This window comes from Podarcis bocagei (genome assembly GCF_964188305.1).
Source record: "Podarcis bocagei genome assembly, chromosome: 1".
NCBI lineage: Eukaryota > Metazoa > Chordata > Lepidosauria > Squamata > Lacertidae > Podarcis > Podarcis bocagei.
Genome location: NC_138125.1, coordinates 125,520,176 through 125,547,139, shown reverse-complemented (window position 1 = coordinate 125,547,139; position 26,964 = coordinate 125,520,176). Strand labels below are relative to the sequence as shown.

Genomic DNA, 26,964 nt, shown 5'->3' with positions numbered 1-26,964 from the left:
GTCACGACTGGACCTAATGGTCAAGGGTCCCTTTACCTTTACCTTTACAGTTTCAGTTTATTGGTTAATTTTTCTAGTAAGGCTGTTTCCCATACTATTTGGTACCATTGGTCCATTCTTACTCCTGACAGGTCTCTCCAGGATATGGTACTTCTGGCTGCTGAAAGTAGGTGGGTTATGAGTTCTTTGTGGTGTAGATGGGCATTATTGTCTTGGAAGATGTTTAGTAGGGCCAATTCTGGGGTGATTTCTAATACATGCTCAGTTATTCCACCTGTCTCCCCCTTTTCTTCCTAATCTCTCAACAAACAAAATGATCTGTAAAAAATGTTACTTGAAAAAAGAGAGAGGCACTGCACATACTTTTGTAGACCAAGATATGAAAGTTACTCTTGTAACTGAGGGTGGTGGTCTGTCACTGTCTCTCAACCCAACTAGGTATTTCACATTGTGGTGATTACATTAAAAAAAAAAATAGGGGTGGGAAGGGGGGGTGCGGAGGGTGTGGGCCACCCCGGGTGTCATCCCTGAGGGGGGAGACATCACCGCGCCACCCCCTGAGATGCTCACTCCTTGTCGCGGGCGGCACCCCCCTCAGGACGCTCGCCGCTCACCACAGGCAACACCCCCCAGGACACTCGCTGCTCGTGGCTAGCCCCGCCCCTGGATGCGCAGAATGTGCGCCGCTCCAGGTGCCGGAGCAGCTAGGTCCGCCTCTGGGTGAGGTGGGAAGGAATCATGTATACTGCCCTGAGGTAGCCGGAGGAAGGGTGAGATAAAGAGGAACTCAACCAGGCCTGGAAGAGTAGGAAGGAATAAGCACAGAACGAACTAAATATAAAATAGGCTTAGGAAACCCAAAGGATTAGGAAAAAGAACTTCAGACATTCACGACATCAAGTCTTCTCTTGATGTCTACAACTACAACTAATCCAGAATGCGGCAGCTAGACTGGTGACTGGGAGCAGCTGCCGAGACCATATAACACCAGTCTTGAAAGACCTACATTGACTCTGAGCAAAATTCAAAGTGTTGGTGCTGACCTTTAAAGCCCTAACGGCCTCGGTCCAGTATGCCTGAAGGAGCGTCTCCACCTCCATCGTTCTGCCCGGACACTGAGGTCCAGCGCCGAGGGCCTTCTGGCGGTTCCCTCGCTACAAGAATCTAAGTTACAGGGAACCAGGCAGAGGGCCTTCTCGGTAATGGCACCCGTCCTGTGGAACGCCCTCCCACCAGATGTCAAAGAGAAAAATAACTACCAGACTTTTAGAAGACATCTGAAGGCAGCCCTGTTTAGGGAAGCTTTTAATGTTTATTAGGTTATTGTATTTTAATGTTCTGTTGGAAGCTGCCCAGAGTGGATGGGGAAACCCAGCCAGATGGGCGGGTTTTAAATAGATTATTATTATTATTATTATTATTATTATTATTATTATTATTATTATTATTCTCTAACCAAGTGACTGAGATTTCCCTCATGCTCATCTACCTGAGGAAAACAGAGGTTGGTCGATTTTTGCTGCAGCCACAATTCCGTCGTGTGTGGTTTTTTTTATTATTATTCCATCATAAAAAAAGCATGTCAGTATATTGCTGTGCAAATACGACGGCTTGGTTTATTCTGATGCAAGTGGGAAAGAGGCTGTTTAAAATTTCACCCAGATGCCTGCCTAATTGATTACACTTGTTAGGTTTTTATTTCATGGTAGCAAACAGCTCTCCCGAGAACTGTGTTCATATTCCAGGACCCAGAATAACAACAATCTCTTTTTCAGTTTGAGCATGAGTGTTCACTATGGGCTCTATTTTTGTAAATGCTGTTTTCCCCAGAGAGACTATAGTCAGCAGAAAGATAAAGGAAACATGTACTATCAGAAGAAACTTGAGAAAAATCATGTTTTTTGTGCCTGCATTTTATTTCTATTGAATGTTAAGAAGGAATATTTGGTCTTAGGTTCCCCTCCAACAAAGAATGAAACCTCTTGTTATAAAATATACACAAGGGTTCTTTTCATCAAAGGGGTAGGAAAGAGTTGTTGCTAAATATAACATATGTATCTAGCACTTTGAAAGCATAATGCTAAATCTTTGCTCCCCTTGGGCCATATCATATGATCAATTTTAGTGTTCTGGCCTGACCTAATTAGTATCAGTGCTAATGAGAGGAAGTAGAGAAAAATGTATCTTAGAAGGTTAATAAGCCATCGAAAAAATGGTGTTAGCATGACCAATCCTTAATTATTATGATTCCTTCCAATATTAGATTACCTGGAAAGGTACGGTATGGAAAGGGAATAGGAGAAAGTAAATGGGTTTTATCAGACAAATTAGCCTTACATATTTCCTTGGATGGTTTTAGAGATGACCACTGGACCCAACATTCAGACAAAGGAACGTACTTCTCAATGAAAGCCATTTGTTGGTGCCTGAGCTTGGAACATTCATTTTGAGAAGAAACTCATTCAGGTTCAAGATATCCAAAAAGGAACTCATTCCAGTTCATGTTTGCCCATTTACAAAATGAATGAGTTTCATGTTTGTCCATTTACAAAATGAATTCAGTTCCATTCAAGCTCATCTGAATGATGCTCAGCAAAAAAAATTTTTCAAGCATTCAGAATGTTACAAGCTTCTGTGCTTAAGTATAAAATATGCTTTAGAAGACTAGGAGAACATCAAAATGCATATGCACAGTGAAATGAATTGTTTATTTCCCCCAATAATTATGATCTCTAAGTTTAAAGCCCAAAGAGGCTAAAAAGTAAGAGAGAGAATGAGAAAGAGAGAGATAATGAACTTGAAAATGAACTGGAAGTTGTTTGAAGTTGCAAGGCAAAGTGAACTTCATTCACATGTCAAGTATAGAAACCACTTTCAGGTGTAGTTCAGAGATTTTTGAACCACTTCAGTGAACTTTGTTTAATAATAATAATAATAATAATAATAATAATAATAATAATAATAATAATAACAACAACAACAACAACAACAACAACAACAACAACTTATTATTTATACCCCACCCATATGGCTGGGAGGCTCCCAACAGAACACTAAAAACATATAAAATGAAATGAATAATAAATAAATAGGAAAAAAGGAAGAAAAAAAATAAAAACAGAAGAAAGCAGGCAGATGGAGATGAGAGAGGGGAATCACTTCTTCTTCTTCTTCTTCTTATTATTATTATTATTATTATTATTATTATTATTATTCCGTCCATCTGACTGGGCTCCCGCAGCCACTCTGGGCAGCTTCCAACAAATATAAAAGCATAATAAAACATCAAACATTAAAAACCTCTGTAAACAGGGCTGCCTTCAGATGTCTTCTAAAAGTCAGATAGCTGTTTATTTCCAATTATGGGAACCACTTTCAGGTATAGTTTAGAGAACTTTGTTAATTGTTATTATTGTTGTTGTTATTATTTTATACCCTGCCCATCTGACTGGGTTTCCCCAGCCACTCTGGGCGGCTCCAAACAGAACACTAAAAACAGACATTAAAAACTTCCCTAAACAGGACTGCCTTCAGATGTCTTCTAAAAATTGTGTGGTTCTTTATCACTTTGACATCTGAAGGGAGGTACTACCACAAAGAAGGCCCTCTGCCTGGTTCCCTGTAACCTCACTTCTCGCAGAGAAGGAACCGTCACAAGGCCCTCAGAGCTGAACCTCAGTGTCCAGACTGAACGATGGGGGTGGAGATGCTCCTTCAGGCATATTGGGTAGAGGCCATTTAGGGCTTTGAAGGTCAGCACCAACACTTTGAATTGTGTTCGGAAACGTACTGGGAGCCAATGTAGGTCTTTAAGGACCAGTGTAATATGGTCTCGGCGACCGCCCCCAGTCACCAGTCTAGCTGCCGCATTCTGGATTAGTCATAGTTTCCGGGTCACCTTCAAAGATATTGCAGTAATCCAAGTGGGAGATAACCAAACTAGCTCTTTGCGAGCACTGATTAGTTCATGTAGGACAAAGAATAATAGAATTGTCGAGTTGCAAAGGACTCCGGGGCAATCTAGTCTAACCCCCTGCAATGCAGGAATCTCAGCTCCACAACCTCCCGAGAGAGACAGTTCCGCTGTCAAAGAGTGAGCCCCTTCTTTTGATTCAGTGCACCTATTGCAAAAGGGACGCAGGTGGCACTGTGGGTTAAACCACGGAGCCTAGGACTTGCCGAGCAGAAGGTCGGCGGTTCAAATCCCTGCGACAGGGTGAGCTCCCGTTGCTCGGTCCCTGCTCCTGCCAACCTAGCAGTTTGAAAGCACGTCAAAGTGCAAGTAGATAAATAGGTATCGCTCCGGCGGGAAGATAAACACCATTTCCGTGCATTTCTCTGGTTCGCCAGAAGCAGCTTAGTCATGCTGGCCACATGACCCGGAAGCTGTACGTCGGCTCCCTTGGCCAATAAAGCGAGATGAGCGCCACAACCCCAGAGTCGGTCATAACTGGACCTAATGGTCAGGGGTCCCTTTATCTTTACCTTTACCTATTGCAAACCCTGTTCTTAAGGGTGAGACTCACATACAGTGGTAGCTCAGGTTAAGTACTTAATTCGTTCTGGAGGTCTGTACTTAACCTGAAACTGTTCTTAACCTGAAGCACGACTTTAGCTAATGGGGCCTCCTGCTGCCGCTGTGCCGCCGGAGCACAATTTCTGTTCTTATCCTGAAGCAAAGTTCTTAACCTGAAGCACTATTTCTGGGTTAGCAGAGTCTGTAACCTGAAGCGTATGTGACCTGAAGTGTATGTAACCTGAGGTACCACTGTATTCTCATTCAATCAATCATAGGTGTTGTCCTGTCATATACCTGTCTAATAGACTAGGTGCCATTCTGTCACCAAAGCAATGGCATTTGTTCCACTGGTTTGTTCACATTGGTCAATATCTACTGGTTAGCTATTCATAAGCAAAGAGATGTGAATCGGTATGAATTAAATAGCTGAAAGGCTCATTTAGAATCTTAAGTGGGTTGGCGAAAGCCTCCAGTTGGCATGTTCCTCTCTTGTCTTCTAGGCAGGAAATGACTCCAGTTGCAATCTATTATCCATTTCAAACGTCTGTCGCTTTTGGGGTCTTTTATGTGCCCTTATATTTCCAAGGCTGTAGTGTAACCAGGACATGTTGATTTTGATTAAAGCAGTTGGCTTAAAAGCATGTATGTGCCATTAACAAATTGGATGAGCAGCACAGCGAAAGAACAGGAGCCTAACTACTGTTTATTTAGCTTGGCAGCGTTGACTCTGTGGTTTGCCATATCATTCCTCTGCAATATGAATTAGTTTAATTACTTGTCTGGAATCATAATACAGTTGGAGGGTTCCTCTCCAGAGGTGGAGATAGATGTCTGTATGTCTGCACATAACCACCCACAGTGAATGCATATTATTATTATTATTATTATTATTATTATTATTATTATTATGGCTATGCATATTATGAAGTTAGCAAAAAGTATACATGCATCTATTGTTCCAAGTCATTTTATTCATTCATTACATGCACTCAAGATAGTGTTTTTCCCTTGTCTCCATTTCATACTCACCTCAACCATGTAAAGTGAATTAAGCTAAGAGGCAGTGGCTGGTTGACCAGTGAGCTTGATGGCCAAATGGGGATTTGATCCCTGTTCTCCCTGGTCCTTGCCTGCTGCTCTAACCACTACACCACACTGGCTCTCCCTCTGCACCACAGTAGCTCTTATCTGCTGACAGGAGAGATCAGCTCTGGAACACAAGTTCCGGAACACCCTAGACCACAGCCTACCGGCAGATTACCTATCTGCAATACAATCAAATCTTGGTTAGGCCTCCATTTTGGAACGTTTTGACTCCCAAATGCCGAAAACCCAGAAGTAACTGCTTCGGAACAATTTTTGGAAGCCAAATGGCTTCCGAGCCACTTTTTGCATGTTTTCCCCATTGACTTTGCAGCCAGCCCATTGATCCTCGGTTTTTGAACTTTTTGGAAGCCGAACGGTCTTCCGGATTGGATTAAGTTCAAAAACTGAGGTTCCACTGTAGATCATTAAGGGTTTCTTAATGAGCAATGCAAAGTATCTCTTCTCTTGATTTGTGAGGTGGATGATGTAGTCATCAGGAAGGACCTCTCGTCTTGATGAATAATTTTTGGAGGCCCAGTGGCGAACTCTCTCTCTCTCTCTCTCTCTCTCTCTCTCTCTCTCTCTCTCTCTCTCCCCCCCCCCCTCTAAATGAGGTTGCCTGAACCCTCATCAGATGTAGATTTGTACTGGAGTATGGCTTCTGGCAGATGCAGTAATCTTTGGGCTATTGCCTGGAATGAGGACAGAGAGTGGTTTGTGAGCAGGCATGCCAACTCTATGGGGCTGAGGCCTCTACAACCCCCCCACCCCACCCCATGTCCACCGGGATAAGGCTCAGCCCCCCAATCCTGAGGGGGCAGAGGAGGCCTGGCAGGATGTTGCCCCAAGCCAATCAGCATGGCCTAGTGCACCAGTGTCACATCACGGGAGGCCTAATTGGCCTCTCCCAATGCAACAGTCATGCAACAGTCATCACGTGCATGCATGATGCATGTGACGTCATGCACATCAGCACGTGCATGACATCACTCACACACTCAGCCCTTTCAAAGTTGGGCACAACTTGGCACGTGTGTGTGTGTGTGTGTGTGTGTGTGTGTGTGTGTGTGTGTGTAAGAAGCTAGGCTACTGTACAATAGTAACAATGAGATTTGTTTCCTCATCCACCCATGCCAGCCTTCTCTGGCATCCTGCTTTTCATGCACTAACACCAATATGAAGAGAGCTGGAGGTGGGTGAAGATAAGTGCCACTAAGGTAAAGGGACCCCTGACCATTAGGTCCAGTCGTGACCGACTCTGGGGTTGCGGCACTCATCTCACTTTATTGACTGAGGGAGCCAGCGTACAGCTTCCGGGTCATGTGGCCAGCATGACTAAGCCACTTCTGGCGAACCAGAGCAGCGCACGGAAACGGCGTTTACCTTCCTGCCGGAGCGATACCTATTTATCTACTTGCACTTTGACATGCTTTCGAACTGCTAGGTTGGCAGGAGCAGGGGCCGAGCAACTGGAGCTCACCCCATTGCGAGGATTCGAACCGCCAAGCTTCTGATCGGCAAGTCCTAGGCTCTGTGGTTTAACCCACAGCACCACCCGCGTAGATAAGTATCACTAGCTTCACCTAAAATATTCTTTTGCTGGGGAGTACAAGATGTGGTTTTAAGTGTCTCTCTTAGCAATTTAACATGGTGGTCCGTGTACAACCACACTGCCAGGATCACTTAAAACCAAAACTTTCTAACAAACCAAAAGTTAAAAACAAAATCTCCATCCTAACCGACTGGAGGGGCCAAGCCGTTGACCAAAAATTTTGTTCGCCATGCAAAGTGAATTAGCATCACTGGCATCCTCCAGCCTTTGCCCACTAAGATGGGAGCTGATGTTGTTTGGATGTGAGATCTATGCTCGACAATTTCACCAGACATTAGGTGGCTGAGGGAGGTCAAGCTTATTTGCTGAAAGCAAATAATGACAAGCAGGAAGAGGCAATGATTGAAGATGTTTTGCTTCCCTTCGGCTCTCTTCTATGGTTCTGCATGGGAGCTAAGCTCCATCTGTGCTTTAGAATAGGAGCTGTGCTCCCTATTCATCCCCTTGCAAATTACCGTATTTTTTGCCCTATAGGACGCACTTTTTCCCCTCCAAAAATGAAGGGGAAACGTGTGTGCATCCTATGGGGCGAATGCAGGCTTTCGCTGAAGCCTGGAGAGCGAGAGGCGTTGGTGCGCACCGACCCCTCTTGTTCTCCAGGCTTCAGGAAGCTATCCACAAGCCTCACGCGGCCGGCGGGAGGCCCCGCCGGGCGCGCAAGGCTTGCAGGCGGTAGCCTGCAGCCCGAAGCATGGGGTGAGCTGCGGAGCCCGTCCTCTGCTTCGGGGAGATGCTGGCAAGCCTCGCGCGCAAGGCTTGGGGCGGCAGCCTGCATCCCGAAGCAGGGGGCGAGCTGCGGAGCCCGCCCCCTGCTTGGGGGAGATGCCGGCAAGCCTTGCGCACAAGGCTTGGGGCGGCAGCCTGCATCCCGAAGCAGAGGGCGAGCTGCGGAGCCCGCCCCCTGCTTGGGGGAGATGCTGGCAAGCCTCGCGCGCAAGGCTTGGGGCGGCAGTCTGCATCCCGAAGCAGGGGTGAGCTGCGGAGCCCGTCCTCTGCTTCGGGGAGATGCCGGCAAGCCTCACATGCCCAGTGGGAGGTCCCGCTTAGCGCGCAAGGCTTGGGGTGGCAGCCTGTTCTGGGAGCTGGGGTCGGGGGAAGCTTGGGCTTCCCCCGCGCCTGCCCCGCGCCTGGGGGGGAAATAATTTTTTTCTCTTTATTTCCCCCCCCCAAAAAAAAAACTAGGTGCGTCCTATGGGGCAGTGCGTCCTATGGGGCGAAAAATACGGTAATAGGGCTGTGTAAGTTCAAAAGCTCTTGCTTCTTTTACTTGAGAAGTCATATCCTTTCTCGGTGAAGCTTGTATTTGTCTGTTATGTACCATACATTCCAAGGGTCCCTGTTTGTTTGAGAGAGAATCTACCATATTTTTTGCTCTATAAGACACACCAGACTACAAGACGCACCTAGTTTTTGGAGGAGGAAAACAAGAAAAAAATATTCTGAATCTCAGAAGCCAGAACAGCAAGAGGGTCGCTGCACAGTGAAAGCAGCGATCCCTCTTGCTATTCTGGCTTCTGGGATAGCTGTGCAGCCTGCATTCACTCCATAAGACGCACACACATTTCCCCTTACTTTTTATGAGGGGAAAAGTGAGTCTTGTAGAGCAAAAAATACGGTAATTTCTTGCAAATCACAGCCCCTCTTTTACCTGGGGAGGGAGAAGGACTTAAACATATTATGAGCATATGTTGCTTGACTTGCCATTCTGCGGAGCCCCTCCTGGTAGTCAACCCCTCTCTTTGAGGGGGTTGGTGGAGACATCTTGACTCCAGTGCACATGTGCAAATGAATGTATGAACACAAAGGTGTCACAAGTGGAACCTTCAACAAAATGTAGCATGGCAGAGTGCTCTCATACAGAGCCATGTACCCCAATAAAAGCTACTCCTGAGGGTCAGGGAAGCCTTTAGAGCTGCATGGTACAGGACATGGAGGACTGCAGTTGCTTGGGGGGTCGAGGAATTTGTGAAATAATGTGCCTTGTCCTTCCCCAGTGTTTTCGCTCTATAGGATGCACTTTCCCCCCTCCAAAATTTAAGGGGAAATGTGTGTGCATCCTATGGAGCAAATGCAGGCTCCTTGGCTTCAGTGATAGCAACGCGAAGCCTCCAAAGCGCAGAGGGAGCCTTCCCTCTGCACTCTGGAGGCTTCGCAATGCTTTCGCTGAAGCCTGGAGAGCGAGAGGGGTCGGTGCGCACCGACCCCTCTCGCTCTCCAGGCTTCAGGGGTAGGCTTTGGGTTCCTTTTGCTGAAGCCAGGAGAGCAAGATTCTCCTGGCTTCAGCAGAGAGGTAGAGCTGCGCAGCACCCCTTCAGCCAAGCGGGAGGAGAAATGGAAGGGGCTCCATTTCTCCTCCCGCTTCGCTGAAGGGGCGCCGAGCAGAGAGGGGGAGAATTTTTTTTCTCTTGTTCTCCCCCTCTAAAACAAGATGTGTCCTATGGTTGGGTGCGTCCTATAGAGCGAAAAATACGGTACTTTCATTTACACACCTACCATTGAATGCAACCCAGTATCTGCCATCATCTCTAGGAAGTTTGGGCAGATCACCAGGAGAAAAAAACCCAATTTCCCGCCTGGCAAACAACTAATTAAGAGCACATCCTCAATCTTCGTTTCTGAGGCAGGGAGGGTACTGTTAAATGATGGCCGCTAGCAGACCCCAGCAATCACAGTGGGAGAAAGAGAAGCTGTCCGTAAAACACCCGGCCCTCAACCATTTAGTCTTTTATAGGTCAAAACTAGCAGTTCTTGTTATTCCTGAGAGGCAACAGAAATAGGAAGCCCCTGGTGTAATCTTTTCCCTGTGACCTGAATCGAGAGGTGGCCCACTGGATTTGGGAGAAAAAACACTCGCGCAAAAACGATGATCAGCATAAATAAAGCAGTGCCCTAAAAACAAATTGGGACGAGACTGTGGTACAATGAGTATTGGAAACAAATATATATTGAGTAAGGTCTAATTGGTCTTCTGAGCTCTGTTGCTTTGGTTGAAGTGTCTTCTAGCAGAGGAGGGGATTTTTGCCCATTTGCACAAGACTCTCCAAAACTAGTGTTCAGGGGAATGGGGGGAATTGGCAAAAATTGCCTCTGCTGCTCATCCATTAGCAGAATCTTTCACAGGACCTAAAGGCTTGTCTTGCTTAAGGGCACCAATTGGATACAGCCCATTGCATGTTCGCACCTGTAAAAAATATCTTACATACATCCACACCATAGCATTAAAAGTGCTATGAGGCCACTTTAACAGCCATGGCTTTCCCCCAAAGAATTCTGGGAACTGTAGCTTTTAAGGGTGCTGAGAGTTGAAGGCCCCTTGCAGATCTGCAATTCTAAGCACCCTTAAGAGGGAACATGCTTGTTTTCTCCTGCTCTGGAGGGAAGGGCTCAAACCAATGCCTTCAAGATACAAGAAAGGAGATTCCGACTAAACATCGGGGGAAACTTTCCGACGGTAGGAGCTGTTCAACAGTGGAACAGTCTCCCTCAGGAGGTGGTGGTCTCTGCTTCCTTGGAGGTTTTTAAGCAGAGGTTGGATGGCCAGCTGTCCTGGATGCTTTAGCTGAGATTCCTTCATTGCAGGGGGTTGGACTAGATGACCCTTGGGGTCCCTTCCAACTCAACAATTTTATGATTCTAGTAAAGAATTATTCGCTGAAAGTCACGAGTCTTAAAGCAGCATAATAGCGTTTTAAGCATATGGCATGAACATGACCAAATTCTACTAGGTGTGTTTCAGGGTAGGCAATTGTATTGAGGCCACAGGCAGGAGTCCTTTCCGCAAAGTAGAAAAAGTATGCCGCGTAAATAAGAGTTTAAACCAATCAAATCTTAGAAGGTGTGAGACCAGCCATTTTTTAAGTGAATTGCTATTGAATCGGGAGCCGTAGTGGCAACTTCAGATTAGCTGATCTCTCGATTTGGGTTTCTTGGGTGGTATAAATGAACTGGCGCATTATCCTTTTCTACAGTCTGCCTAAAAGATAGATTTGATGTCTGTGAGCAAAGACATGAAATTGCTATAGGCTTGCGCTCTTATAGCCTGCCACCTTTTTGATTTATATGATAAGTGATCTCCGATGACCCTCCAAGGCACCGAACCGTTAGAGAGTTATGTTGCACAGTGATAAGAAATCTTCAGAGATACCTAAATCTTCTCCCCACTCTTCTATTCTTCTTCTCTGTTTTTCTTAACCACTGAGAGTTCCATCAGTTCTGGAATAAAGTACATTTTAATATCCGATGTGGCAACGGTGTGAGCCATCGTAATATTTGGAAAGATAAACAGGCGTAAATTGGCAGCAGCCTGATAAAGACGTTAAAATGGGCACATTTGCCAAAACACGTCTGATGGCTCTTTTAGTGTCTGCGTGTTTTCCTATCGTTAAGTTTTCTGAAGGTTAAATGTCGCTGCAGTGTTAGTACAAAGTCAAGGTCCCTGACATTAATCCTTTGACCAGATAGGAAGCTAATAAGTGCATTTTACAACTCCAAGCCTCAACAGTGATACAGTAGCAGAAGCACACTCTCCAACATTTCTCTGATGAAAATAGGGACATTCTATTCTGTTGTTGTTGTTGTTGTTGTTGTTTATACCCTGCCCATCTGACTAGGTTGCCCCAGCCACTCTGGGCAGCTTCCAACATATATAAAAACATAATAAAACATTAAAGCTTTTTTTAAAAAAAATCCTTATACTGGGCTGCCTTCAGACGTCTTCTAAAGGTTGTATGGTTACTTATCTCCTTGGTTTGGGGATTGCATAACTCCATACCAGAGCTGTCAGCTTACAGATTTGAAAATAAGGGACCAGCAGCCAAAATAAGGGATTTTCCTAGCACAGGTATGTTCAACTTCCTAGCCCCTCCGAGCCAAAGGCAGAAAGCCCAGCCAGCAGCCAAAAGAAGCCTCAAGCGGTGGTTCCCACAGCGCAGCAACCCGGCAAAGGGGATGCAGCAAGGAAAACCACCGTCACCTCTCCGCTGGGAAGCGCTGAGCAAAGGCGAGTCCCCAGGCAAAGCGGCCAATTTGATCGGCACAAGGCATGCAAGCTCCACACCCCAGTCGTTCTTAGACTCCTTATTGGGTGAGCAACACAGTTGGAGCCTCCCTCCTCCCTGGCCGGTAGGGAGACGAGCTGCTTCCTTTGAAACCCGGGAAATTTAAGGGACATCATCAATAAGGGACAGCAGCGGGAAACGGCGCTGGGATAAGGGACTTTCCCGCCAAATAAGGCACGGTTGACAGCTATGTTCCATACCCTCCAATGTTTCTTTGATGAAAAGAGGGACATCCTAAGGAAAAGCAGGACATTCCAGGATCAAATCAGAAACTGTGACAGCTTCTGTAAATCTGGCTTGAAATTGGGGCATCCCAATTTCAAGGCTTTCTCCCACCCCTCGCAGTGCCGCCATGACAGCAAATCCTGCCTCTCTGCCACTCGCAACATAGTGGCCAGCTCCAAGCTTGGTAGTGCAGCTTGATGATGTCATTTGCCAGGGTGCTGCTGGGAGCCAGAGAGACGAAGAGATGGGGGGGAGCTTAAAAGGGCAGCACAGATCCTGCCCCTCTGGCTCTCATAAGACAGCAGCTGGTTCTAAGCTTGGTGGCACAGAAAGTCATAGAAGGATGGCATGGGCTTAAAAGGACCGTGGTGCAGATTGGACAGCGGTGGTGGGTGAGTCTTGAGCAGCTAGCAAGATATGGGCAGGGGTTGGGGGAATGCGACGGAGGGCTGGTGCCCAGTCCTAGGGTCCTACCCAGTAATGTGCAAGGTAATGAAGGGGCAGATTTAGCGACTCTGAGTATATATTCCAAGGGGACTAAATCCCAAGGGATTGCGCATTACATTATAACCCAAGTTTCTGAGCTCTTTTTTCATCCAATCTTTGAAAACCATTTCCAGTGTGGTAGGCAAAGGGAAATAACAACCAAAGGAGAACCACTTTTAGAATCAAATGCACAGCCTGGCCCAATGTAAGGTTTTTCTCGTTCAAATGTCAGACATGGGGGATAAAAAACAAAAAAACAAAACTTGATTTAAGTGTGAAAACCATCAAAGGTCTTCCGATTTGTTGCATCGGGAAACCACGTAACTGTTTACAGTGATGCTCTTTGAAAGTCCCTCTGTAAGGAAGCCATTTCCCTTTTAAAATAAAGTAAGAGTGGAGATGTGAGAGTTTCTAGCACACACTGCTCTGCTCTTTTCTCTTGTGCATTTTATGAGAAGGAGCTCTTGGCAAATTTAGATCAACATGTTTATTTGGAGGGGCGGGCTGGCAGCTATTAAATTCTGTCACTAATTGGCACTGTTTACACTAAATGCAAATGTGAAAAGTTGGCATCACCTAGGATTGTTACTTCATGCAAGACACTGTAGTGTTGACTTTACGGCTTTGTTTTGTTTTGTTTTGTTTTTGCCCTACACTTAACAGCATCTGCATGTAGGAGGAATGGTAGACTCGTAAGACTCGTCAAAATGTGTGACTCTTTTAAAGTGGGGCAGAATCCAGGAAGGGAAGCTTAAGGAGGAAAGCAGCCAGCCCGGCTGATTCTGAAATTGTTTACTTGCAAAATTTACTTCCTGCATTGGGATCCCTTCCAGGTCTACGATTCTATGAAATTTTGCATTTTCCAAAGGTTACTCACTTGGATGCTGCATAGAGAGAGGACTGATAATCACACATCAGTGACCCTATTCTGGGACCCTTAAATTGTATCTGTGGAGTAGGTGGCTACCCTCTCTGTTCCTAAACTTCCCGTGTTAGCTCAATATTGAAAGGTCCGAAAGCAGGAAGGAGGGAGAATATTATAAATGTCTTTATTACAATGCTCAGTGATGGACCTTGGGATCTCAAATTTAAGCAGTGTATTGTGTGGCGCCATAATTCAGCTCCCCTTCCACAGTTCTCGAGCTCCATTCTCCATGCTCGTTGTAACTGAACTAGTCACGCCCCCACCCCAAATCTGCCTCTGCAATCCTCCCCATGATCAGAAACCCAGGGGTAGGGCTCCCCAGTCATACCTAGTGATGACAGTGGTCATGACAAAGGTAAGGGATTGTAGGGCAATTGTAACTACTGTATTTTTCCGTGTAGAAGACGGTGCTTTTTGCTTTAAAAAATAGGCAGAAATTGGGTGTCTTCTTATACGCAGATAGTGAATGCAGGGGGGGCATGTGATTAATGGAAGCAGCAAGCAGCAGACTGGCAGCAGCGATTGAGTGGGTGATTGGTGGCTGTGGCAAAGCCTGCTGGCAATTGGCTGTGGCTGCAGCAATTGGGCAGGTGATTGGCGGCTGTGGCAAGTGGGCAGATGGGCTGTTGGTGGCAGCGAGCGGGCAGACAATTGGCAGCTGGGGTGTGGTGTGCGATCAGCAGTGGCTGTGGCAAGCGATTGGCAGTGGTGGGCAGACAGCTGAGCGATTGGCAGAAGTGACCTTCCCCACCCCCCACCCCCAATGTTAAACAACTTAATTTCTTAATTTGGGGTTTAAAAAGGGGGTTGTCTTATACATCGGGGCATCTTATACACACACAAAAATATGGTAATCAAGGCTTTCTTCAGCTGGAACTCACCAGAACTTAGTTCTGCCCCTGATTAGGTGGGTGCTATTGCCATTCTAAGAGGATGAGAGAGGTCTTCGTGGTGAGTTCCAGCACCGCTTTTTATAGAAAAATAGCACTTCTTATAAGATTAAGATAAGGTTTGGACCTTCCAGTTCAGTGTGGAAATATTGGGGTGGATGAGGCACAGCTGAGATGTGTGGTCCTGTAGCCCCTCCACAGACAGAATTACCCTATTCAGATGCTCTTAAATTCTATTTATCTATCTATATCTATCATCTCTACCTTGGGGGAGGGAATATTGCTACAAGATCAGCTTGTACAATGGGGGAGTGAGTCTTATTTATTTGAAGATTAATAGCCCACTTTTGTTCACTTCACACAAGCTCTCAATGCTGCTACGATATTAAAACATCCAAGCAAATAATTAAAAACCAAATCAGCTGTGTTATCACAGCAGCAGAAATAATCGAATGAGCCCAACTGTATGCTATTACACTTTGAGATCAGGAGCTGGTCTATAAAGTCTTGACAGCCCCATCTAAATGGACCCAGAATCTCAAGCAATGAGTTCCATACAGGTGGGGCTGTGATGGAGGGAGGGAGAGACTTCTAATTATTTCCAAAGGTAACCTGGCCTCTGAAAGAGACAATACCCACAGCAGAAATAGGTTGCAAGGCCACAGTGATCTGAGAGATTCAAGCTGCAGTAACACAATTCCGCTGCTGCCAGTGGAGTGTTGCGGAAATGCAGCAATGTTAGATTTCCATTGGACTTCCCTACAGGAATTGGGATCAGTTGTGTCTCATAGGAAACATAGAAAGATGCCTTGTATTAAGTCACACTTTAGACCCATCCAGCTCAGTTATCTCTACACTGATTTGCAGTGATTCTTCATGGTTTCAGGCTGGTTTCTCTCCCAGGCCTACCGGGAGATAGCAGGGCTTGAATCTGGGATCCTCTACACACAAACTCTTACCACTGAGCACTAGTCCCATCCTCTCCTCCTACAAGAAGAAAGTAACCCATGTTTGTTGTAGTTTAGTCGTTTAGTTGTGTTCGACTCTTCATGACCCCATGGACCAGAGCACGCCAGGCACTCCTGTCTTCCACTGCGTCCCGCAGTTTGGTCAAACTCATGCTGGTAGCTTCAAGAACACTGTCCAACCATCTCGTCCTCTTTCGTCCCCTTCTCCTTGTGCCCTCCATCTTTCCCAACATCAGGGTCTTTTCCAGGGAGTCTTCTCTTCTCAGGAGGTGGCCAAAGTATTGGAGCCTCAGCTTCACAATCTGTCCTTCCCATATACATGCTTCAAAAATGCAAATTCAATCACACATCTTAGCAGGGGGCAGGTCTCCTTTTAACTTGATTGTCTATGTATGGGAAGTTGGTATGAAGGCAATAGACTGTCCAAGTGTCCCTAATTTCCAGGGACAGTCCTGGATTTACAGAAGCTGTCCTGGTTTCTGATTTGATCCTGGAATGTCCCGCTTTTCCTTAGGACGTCCCTATTTTCATCGGAGAAATGTTGGAGGGTATGGAGTTATGTGACCTCCAAGCCAAGGAGATAACTACCTATACCACCTTCAGAAGATATCTGAAAGCAACCCTGTATAGGGAAGGGTTTTATAAAAAAATGTTTAATATTTTATTATTTTATAAATATATGTTGGAAGTCGCCTAGAGTTGCTGGGGCAACTCAGTCAGATGCGTCGGGTATAAAGAGTAAAATTATTATTATTATCATCATGGAATGGGATGTCCCTATCTTCGTTGGAGAAATGTTGGAGGCAACCAACCTCTCTCAATGCCAATTAAAACTAATAAATGAATAGAAAGGGAACCTACCCACATGATGCTAACACAAAAACCTTGCACATATTCTTTGGGGGGGGGGTTATTGGATTTTTTTATTAACAATTTCAACACAACAAATTACTCAAACAAATCATCTTCATTATTTCCCCCCCTTTCCCCCCTCCCCCTCCCCAACAAACCCTCCCTCCCTCCCCCCTCAGCTCCTCTCTCTGATTTCTCAACTCATATTATTCACTGCATATTGTAAAATTGTATACATTTGTATATCATCTATCTATTATATTAACAGGGATGCGGGTGGCGCTGTGGGTTAAACCACAGAGCCTAGGACTTGCTGATCAGAAGGTTGGCGGTTCAAATCCCCACGGCGGGGTGAGCTCTCATTGCTCGGTCCCTGCTCCTGCCAACCTAGCAGTTCGAAAGCATGTCAAAGTGCAAGTAGATAAATAGGTACCGCTCCGGGGGGAAGGTAAACGGCGTTTCTGTGCGCTGCTCTGATTCGCCAGAAGCGGCTTAGTCATGCTGGCCACATGACCCGGAAGCTGTACGCTGGCTCCCTTGGTCAATAAAGCGAGATGAGCGCCGCAACCCCAGAGTCGGTCACGACTGGACCTAATGGTCAGGGGTCCCTTTACCTTTACCTTACTATATTAACCCTCAATAAATTTGTGTATGTTTATTCAAAACCTGCCAAGGAGTCCAGTTCATTTTGTTGTCTTTTTAAATAATTTGTAAAAAGTTCTCATTCTTCTTTAAAGTCACAGTTGTCCTTATCTCGCAGTTTGCATGTCAGTTTCACCAGTTCTGCATAGTTCATCAATTTCTCTTGCCACTGTTCTTTTGTCAGGGTTTCCTCATTCTTCCATCCTTGTGCTATCAAGACTCTTGCCGCTGTTGTAGCATACATAAATAAGTTATTTATTTTCCTTGGCAGGTCCTGCCCTACAATCCCTAACAAAAATGCTTCTGTGGTGTTTTTTTTACAAATGTCATTTTAAACATTTTCTTCAACTCATTATATATCATTTTCCCCCAAAATTTAATTCCTCTGCATTCCCAGCACATATGGTAAAAGGTTCCTTCCTTTTCTTTATATTTCCACCATATGTTTGACCCTGTTTTATACGTTTTTGCTATGTGTACTGGTGCTATATACCATCTATACATCATTTTCATGTAGTTTTCTTTCAAGAGAACAATCTGTAAATTTTAAATCTGTTTTCCACAATTTCCCCCAATTTTCAAAATGTATGTTATGTCCTATATCTTGTGCCCATTTGATCACGACCAATTTCACCTCTCCATCTTGCACATACTATTTGTAAAAGAATGAACATTTACTACCCTCCTCTCTTCCTCTCCCCCTTCTTCTCAACCTTATACTGATTACAACATTAATGTCTCACATATAACCAGTGCTTTTTTTCCAGGGGTACACAGGGGTACGCATGCCCCTAAACATTTTGTGAATCTCTGTACTTTTGTCCATTTACTGTATATATTTTCCCCAATTTGAACTACATAATGGTGATTTTCTTGAGTCAAAATGAGAGTACCCCTAAACATATTTTTTTTTTAGAAAAAAAGCACTGAATAGAACTGACCTATAGAAAGGACTTTATGATCTGAAAACAGAGACATTGTATGTACTTTTGCAGCCCAATAATCTTTAATAAGAACAATTTTCAAAGAGCAAAGTGTCTTGGAAGAGGGAAAATAATGTGCATGCGTTGTCTGTCACTGAAGGTAAGGGATTCGCTTCCGAAAACTGAATAGTTGCCAACTCCCTCTGACTCAATCACACACTGTTCCAATAACGTTTGAATGACAGCTTCCTGCGGGACTTGGCAGGTCATGTGGGAGGGCTCCTACGACAGAAGCAGAACCATGTAATCAGAGGGGAACGGCAAGCAGGCCTGCAGCCTATGAAGCAGCCCTCAGCAATCCACCAGGCAAGAAAAGGATGCTTGCGGCATAAAATCAGGGCTCTTGCATATTATCCCCTTGCTTTTGCATTGCACAGACCCCCATGTGTTGCTTGCATCTACGAAAGTCTTGAAGTTATAATACTCACTTATATCACTGCCATCCATGCTGAGGCCTTGATTGAAAGCTTGTCGGTATCAAGGAGAATGTTTCAGGAGCTCCCATCGACGGCTTTTGATCAGGGCTCAAGTTGGCACTGGAAATTGTGGTTAATTTCCTTTTGTGTAAGCTTGCGTGGGATATAGGTAATTTCCCCTTCACTGAACGAGAAGCCCGCGCGCAGCCAGTAGAACCAAGCTATGTCACACGCGGCATTTGCGGCCGGTACAGCTGAGGAGCGTTTTTCTTTTCATCTTTCCTGTAATGTTATTTTGAGCCTTTGCCAGAGATCTGAAAGGATAGTTGCTCCTGCAACGACCCCTCGTTTCACACCCATTCATTTTTCTCACTTTGCGGCTTTCAAGCAAGCTAATGCTCTCACGGAGAGGGGGCTACGAAAAGACTTATCGATTGAGAGCCAAGTCACTTTCGGCATTTGAGCGTCTCTCCTGCCCGTGTGCTGGCCGAGATGGGTTTTTTTTAAAAAAAAAATTAATCACTTTCTAAGAAGGTGTTTGGGGCGTTCACTCTTGTGCATTTTGCAGATACCACTGGCCTCTCTCTCCCCATGTATCTCTTAGCGGCCTCTCGCTCTCCTGCCCTTTTGACCCACTTCCTTCTGCTAATGTGAAAGCCCACAGTGTGATATCTCTGCGCGAAGCTCAACTCACCCCATGTTTTTGTGTCGCTGTGTTAGCTGGCAACATCCGGCTGCCCTCGCACTTCTCCCTCTCTCTCTCTCTCTCTCTCTCTCGCAATTTTTAGCACAGCTTTCTTCAGCCAGATGTGTATTGGGGGAGTAGAGGCCTGCATTGCAGAAACATCTTTCACTTAGTTTCTGCTTACCTGAGAGCACTCAGTTTTCAGTCCAAGCTGAAGTGGTTATTTAGCCCCTTGCTCAAGAGATTGTCCCTCTCTTCCCCAAACAGATGGGTCTCCACAATTTTATTTTGTTATCTGATTTATTGATACCCCACCCTTCAAAGAAATTGCCTTTACCTGGCAGAAACGGGAATGCAACCATAGAACTAAAGTAAGAAATTATCGGCGAAATTTGTGATATACCATGTCAAATGTAGCTCACCAGCTATGTACCAGGAGTTAGGTGAATCTGTTAATTTCACTGCCTCTCAATTTGACATCCTCCACCATCATCAGTTTGTTTCTCCACATTTCTATGTAATTTCATGATTTTTTTTAAAGTGTCTTCATGAAAATTCACCAGCATTTTAGTCAAATTTTCATGAAAATTCACCAGCATTTTAGTCAAATTTCCTAATATACACATTTTTGCAAAGACATTTATCCTATTAAGATGCATTTCTAGTATGCCATTTCCCCTACTATATGTGATTATTAAATATGTTACTTGGCTGGATATTTGCGTGTCCAGGTATAACAGCGTACAGGCCGTCCGGAGCAGCCCCATGAAATAATAAGACATTTGACATCAGTACTTGGGTTGAAATAGGCCACAACTTTATTGATGCCAGATGTAAGCAGACTTTGGTGAAAGCATTGGGTTAGAATTCTTGTCTCTGTTAACTGACTCTCCCGGCTCACTAAGCCCTGTTACCTCTTTAGCGTCCGACACCCCCTCTTCCCAATCTTCTCCCTCTTCCTCTTCTTCCCACTCACCATTCCCTGGGCTCTGAGTCTTCTTCCCTTGGTGGTTCTCCAGCTGGTCTCCCCCCCCCACCGTTCCTCTGCGTCCAACCAATCCCGGACAGACCAGAGGTAAAGTAGGCAAAGCAACATATTCACATGTTAAGGTAAAGGGACCCCTGACCATTAGGTCCAGTCGTGACCGACTCTGGGGTTCCGGCACTCATCTTGCTTTATTGGCCGACGGAGCAGGCGTACAACTTGTGGGTCATGTGGCCAGCATGACTAAGCCGCTTCTGGCGAACCAGAGCAGCGCATGGAAACTCCGTTTACCTTCTCGCCAGAGCGGTACCTATTTATCTACTTGCACTTTGACGTGCTTTCGAACTGATAGGTTGGCAGGAGCAGGGACCGAGCAATGGGAGCTCACCCCATTGCAGGGATTCGAACCTCCAACCTTCTGATCGGCAAGCCCTAGGCTCTGTGGTTTAGACCACAGCGCCACCCACGTCCCTTTCATTCACATGTTACCTGTGTACAATAGGCTAGTTTCCACACATGCTCACATCCTCCTCTCTAGCCTCCACCCCAGAAACCAGGAGGCATTATCAGACTTCAAGCATACCTTCCAGCCAGGCCCACAGAAGGACAGTGGAAAGCAGGCCAAGTGAGGTGTATGGTCTAGGGACAGTCCTGGGTGCCAAAGAGAGAGAGGCCTGGGTGCCCACATCTGTATGCCCGTGTGTGTGTGTGTGTGTGTGTGTGTGTGTGTGTGATTTCTTGCTGCTGGTTTTGGTTTTATTCATTTCCTGTTTTAACCCCCGGGCCATTGTTGTTGTTACATTTTGCCTTTTTATTCGTAAGCCGCTTTGTGCAAGTCCCTTGTGGAGGGGGTAAAAGCAGGATATAAATATATTGGTAAATAGGTAAATGATTGCATGCTGGTAGAGTCCATGCTTTGCCTACAGAATCTTGCAGGCTTCCAGTTGGCCACTGTGAAAACAGGATGTTGGACGAGGGGTATCTTTGGCCGGATCCAGCATGCATTTTGCTAACATCTTGAAAAGAATCACAGATAGGGTTTTCTGAATGCTACGCGAAATGCTTCCCAACCTTTTTTGGATTCTCCGAAGACTCGTGCAAGGTTTCTTGGAGGCGCATGCAAAATGGTGCAAAACCTAAAGGCCAGAGAGGGAAATGAGAGCCCTCGGGTCACCTTAGAAAATGAATGTCTTACACTCCAAAAGCTTAAATGGCAGCAGGAAATAAGGAGAAAATAACTCTTTCTAGGTTGTCTGGTTTTATCAGGGCACTCATCTGCACAGTGGGATGGGAAGAGAATTCACTTTAAACAAATTTTATCGCCAGGCAACACCGCTGTTGAGACCAATGGCAGAAAAAATAAATAAAAGGAAGGAGACTGCTGTTTTAATTTAATGCTGGGGAATAATGCCTGGGTAGTTCAGTTCTCCCAGCCCAGTTACTCTCCTTGTTCACCAATGGCAACTGCAATGAAAGGACTACCGGCTCATTTCTAATAAAAAATGAAGGGAGGATGCTCTGCTTATGCGTTGAACTTGCTGTCTGCAAAAGGTTCACTTACTATTCACAATGTAAACCATCCCTGGATGCTGAGTGTTTGGAATACAGATTTAAAACGCTGCTCTTCTTCTTGAAAACATATGTTGTCCATGGGAAAAGCATACCTGCTTATAAAAGGATACACTGAAGCTGCGGGCATTTAGCTGGGGGAAGAGAGACCAAAGGCAATCCTGTTAAATTAAATATAAATACATGGAAAGTGTTGTTGTTTTTCCAGAGGGACTTAAAAGCAGAGAGAGAAATTTTGCTAAAAATGAAGGAGCTTGTTTTCCAGAACTTGGACAATCTGGCAGGTTTACAAAGGCTTAATTATTGAGCAATGTGATGCCTGGCACTTATCATGGAGCTTTTTTTTAAAAAAAAAGTTTTATGGATAGTTATTAAATTCATTTTGCAACCTGAAGGTGAAGGGCAGTTATCCTAGCATATAAGCTATTTCCAGTCATAGTGGGCAGTGGCTGTACAGAGCAGCCTTTCAGTATGTGTGTGTGTATTCTTTATTAAAAATAAAATGTACATAATTACAAGTGTACAGAGTAAGATAAGACACCGAGAGAGAAGAGAGAGAGAGAGAGAGAGAGAGAGAGAGAGAGAGAGAGAGAGAGAAGAAAGAAAGAAAGAAAGAAAGAAAGAAAGAAAGAAAGAAAGAAAGAAAGAAAGAAAGAAAGAAAGAAAGATATCCAGGTAGGAAACAAAACAGAACAACAACAACAAAAAAGAAATTTGATACATTACGAAAACCAGGGAAAAAATGTAATTGTAGCTATTGTTATTTCTAGTGGTAGTGGACACTGGCTGGACAGAGCAAATGTTGTCATTTGGCTGAGCTGTGTCAGGTGCTTTTCAAACATCACCACAGTGAACAGCCATTGGAGGATCTGTGCCCTGAGAAATACCAATTGGCCTCACCAGCCTACAGGAAAGAGAGAAATGCAGAACATGATTTTGGCAATGTGAATCGTGGGTGGGGATTGAAGAAGGGGGGAAATGGATTCAGTTCACAGTTAAAGGTGAATCTTCGTAATTTACATGAACGTGAACTGAAACACAGCTAGCTTCCAATTTCGCATGTCTCTGAATTTTGCAGTGCAGTGCTCCAGCCCAGCCGTGGGCATATGCTATGCATCTACTAGGGCACAGTGTGCGTAAAAATACACATATCCATGAAAATAATGCACAAATGTTCATTATATTAGAAGAATTGTGCTGCAAAATGTGTGTATTAGGCAAAAATGGCATATGCAATCCTTTTCAAAATCCACCAGCATTTTAGAGTTCATTTGTTCTAATATACACACAGTCTCTTTCTCTTTATAGCGTCTCGCATCCATCTTTGTATATACACCTCTTCAAGTTCTCCCCATCGCTTTCTGTTGCTTCTTTACGTAACAGTTACTGAATTTAGGGTTAGAAAAATGAGAAATGGAGAGAAACCAAGATTAGCAGATTCATTTGTCCTTAATTATAGGCAATTCATGGGGGGGGGGGTTAGAAGAAGAGGTTGTGCTACACCTCCACTCACTCCTTAAAGCGCCCATCTCATAAAGGTAATAGCTGCTATATTATTTCAGCGTTCTCTGCTATGGTGGACACCAACTGCCTGCCTTGCCTCGGAGGCATCTTGTAAAGATGTTAAAGTTTTGTAACTGTTACACCTACTTAAGAAGCGGGTCGGGACCCGGGAGTTTGCGTGCAGGGGAATAAACCTCCTCTTCCCTCCTCTCCCATTTTTAACTGAGCTGCTCCATCAGTCACATGGAATTCAAAGAAGATGGGAAGCTGATCACATCACAAGCCGTCTCTGATCTGACAATTTCGCCCTAAGGGAAACTTTGTGTTTCTTTTCATTGTAATGGGCTGTATATGTGGGCACGAATATTTTCTTTCTCGCGAGCGAAGCCAATTAATTTTCTTTTTTAAGTTCCAAAGCTCCTCCATGGATACGCTTTGGGGATTGAGTGAAGGTCTCTGTTGAGTCATACCAAACAAGAACCCACAGCTTGTGTTAAACTCTGTTGACAAAAACTGCCCCGTAGTTTTCAGTGTGAACCATTCCTTATACTGTTGTTTTAGGAACACAGGAAGTTGCTTTATACTGATCAGACCATTGGTCTGTCTACCGCAGTATTTCCCTCATTGACAGGCAGAAGATCTCCAGGATATCAACCCTACTTGGAGCTGTCAAGTGTTGAACCTGGGACTTTTTACATTGGACAGCACTGAACTCGCCCTTCCTCTGCCAATCAGTGTGGTGTAGTGGTTAAGAGCGGTAGACTCGTAATCTGGGGAACCGGGTTTGCTTCCCCACTCCTCCACATGAGCTGCTGGATGACCTTGGGCTAGTCACACTTCTCTGAAGTCTCTCAGCCTCACTCACCTCACAGAGTGTTTGTTGTGGGGGAGGAAGGGAGAGGAGAATGTTAGCCGCTATGAGACTCCTTCGGGTAGCAAATCCAAACTCTTCTTCCAAATCCATTACACACTTTGGCTGAAGCTACACACAGGGTGATTGTTTCATCCTTACTTTAAAAAGAAAAACAGCCATTCTTAAGCAGAGTACTAGCAGAGGGTGGCAGGTGCTACTTCACCCTTTCCTTTCTGCCTCTTTCCCATTCAAAATAGCTCTCTCTCCCAGCTGTCTTTCTTCCCATTTCTTCATTCCTAAAGATGGAGTCACAGCTGGGAGAGGGGCAATTTTGAACAGAAGACAGCCGAAACAAAAGGGCTTTAAGCAACAGTGCCCAACATCTGCCACTACAGCAGCAACCAAGGCTGATTGTGTGTGTTTTTTAAAAATATATAAGTTGGGGGAAATGCACAAATTCACCCTTTGCTGCCTAAGTTCCCCGCTAACCATCTCATTGCAATATTGCTTCCCTTGCCTCACGAAACCTCCCAAATTCGTACAACAATCATATTGGTGTTCTGAACAAGTGCATGGTGGGAAGAGAGCAGGTGCCACTACCACCCACCCAGCACACATGCCAGCGCATGTCTACAACATGCCTACACATATATGTGATTGGGAACAGTGCACCATTGGAAACTTTGCAAAGACATGGAAAGGAAACTTTCCCAAGAATGGGGAGAAGTGCCTGCACTTATGCGACCAACCATGCATCGACACATTGCCGATGTGTCCTGGAACATGTGCAGCAGGAGACTCATCCTATTAGGTTGCATCTGCACCATACATTTAAGGCACTCTTGCACCACAGTTGTGGCTCCCCCTTCCCATGAAAGGAAGCACCCTAGGAACTGTAGATTATTGAGGGTTCTGCCCCTCGTAGAGCTAAAATTCCCTGCAACCTTAAACCAACTACAGCTCCCATGATTCTTTGGGATAATTCATGACTGTAAAAGTGGTACAGTGGTACCTCTGGTTACATACTTAATTCTTTCCAGAGGTCCGTTCTTAACCTGAAACTGTTCTTAACCTGAAGCACCACTTTAGCTAATGGGGCCTCCCGCTGTTGCCACGCCACCGCCGCACGATTTGTGTTCTCATCCTGGAGCAAAGTTCTTAGCCCGAGGTACTATTTCTGGGCTAGCGGAGTCTGTAACCTGAAGCGTATGTAACCTGAAGTGTATGTAACCCAAGGTACCACTGTATAAGAGTGCTTTAAACTCTTATGTGAGTGAGTGGTTTGAGTGTGACCCTAGTGTATTGATTCAATACAGAGCCCCAAGCTGCAGAAGGGTTGTAGCTGAGTGGAAGAGCACCTGCCTTGCATGCCAAAGAGCCCAGGATCAATCCCCACCATCTCCAGGCAAGGGTGGGGATGCTTTCAGTACCTTGGAGAGCTCCTACCAATCAGTTGTGGACAACACTAAACTAGATGAACCAACAGCTTGATTCAGTGTATGTTAATTTTCTATGCTCTTTCTGTGTTCCTAATCTAAACGTTTGAGAGGCGACATAGTCATTCGCACATATAAACTATACACAAGTAGATGGGAAGTTTTCTTTATTGTTGCTGATTTTGTGACAGATTTTGGACTGGGAAACTGACGCATTTCTTCTTGATTTCTTCTTTCACAGGCAGTGAAGGTTCTGGAGAAACCATTCAAAAGGAAACATCCACCTGCGACATTTGCCAATTCGGGGCAGAGTGCGATGAAGATGCAGAGGATGTTTGGTATGGTAACATGCATTCATTGTCGATTTATTTGTCTTGAAAAGCTTGATTTCCCCTCATAATTCTTTTTCTTCCAAATTCCTCTCCTTGAAACATAGCTAAGGTTGTACTGTTTCAGTTGTGGTGAAAAACTCAAATGTGTTTCTTGAGTATAACAGACTCCAAAAAGTTCTTTTGTTTTTTTAAAAAAAGAGAATGCAGAGATAGAAACAAATTTCTCCCACTCACACCTGAAATCTGATTATTTATCATTCATTTACACTGTTTTAATGGGATGAGGCTGCAAGCTTCTAACAGCGCTGAGGCTGGAGTTGGACACCGATTGTTAAAGAGAGGGAGTTGGACACCGATTGTTAAAGAGAGTTGAAGGTGGTATGATAAAAGTCATCATTTCACATTTCCTTTTCACCTTTTCAGCCTCCAGTCAAACAGGTTAAGCGGGTTTTTCACGCAGTCCAAGCTATTTAAAGCAGATTATCTTCTATCTTTAGCCTTCCCTTATAAAAGTGGCTAAGAGGGCATTTAGACATGGATAATATTACTTTAGTTTTCCAGATTATAATATTACCTTAGTTTTCCACGTTGTTCTGTTCCTTTCACACTGCGGTAACTGTTGTGTTATGAAACGGCAGCTTTTTGATACTGGCATATCACACTAAATTTCTTTCACACCAGTGGGCATGGTGTGACACAACAAGGAGCATCGCTGGACAATGTTGCTACTCCCTCACCCTTTCCACACATCTGTGTTTCTGTTCCCGTATGGAAACAGCTTAAAGTTAAATAATTATCTAGGGGATAAGGGTTCATCAAGAAAGACCTGGTTATGTTTAGAATGATACCGCATAGGGAAATGTTCCCTGATACCAAGATGAGGGAATCTATGGAATGCAGATAGAGAGAATTGATAAGAATAATGATCTGTTGTGACCTT

The 26,964-nt window shown here is 44.8% G+C and overlaps 1 protein-coding gene across 1 annotated transcript in view; it reads left to right on the top strand.

Annotated features, from left to right (window-relative positions):
• Positions 1-26,964, top strand: part of TMEFF2 (transmembrane protein with EGF like and two follistatin like domains 2) — a 250,204-nt gene that overhangs the window by 135,559 nt on the left and 87,681 nt on the right. The window contains exon 5 of the mRNA XM_081182183.1: positions 25,934-26,030. Coding sequence (XP_081038309.1) covers positions 25,934-26,030 — 97 coding nt within the window. The remainder of the gene's footprint in view (positions 1-25,933; positions 26,031-26,964) is intronic.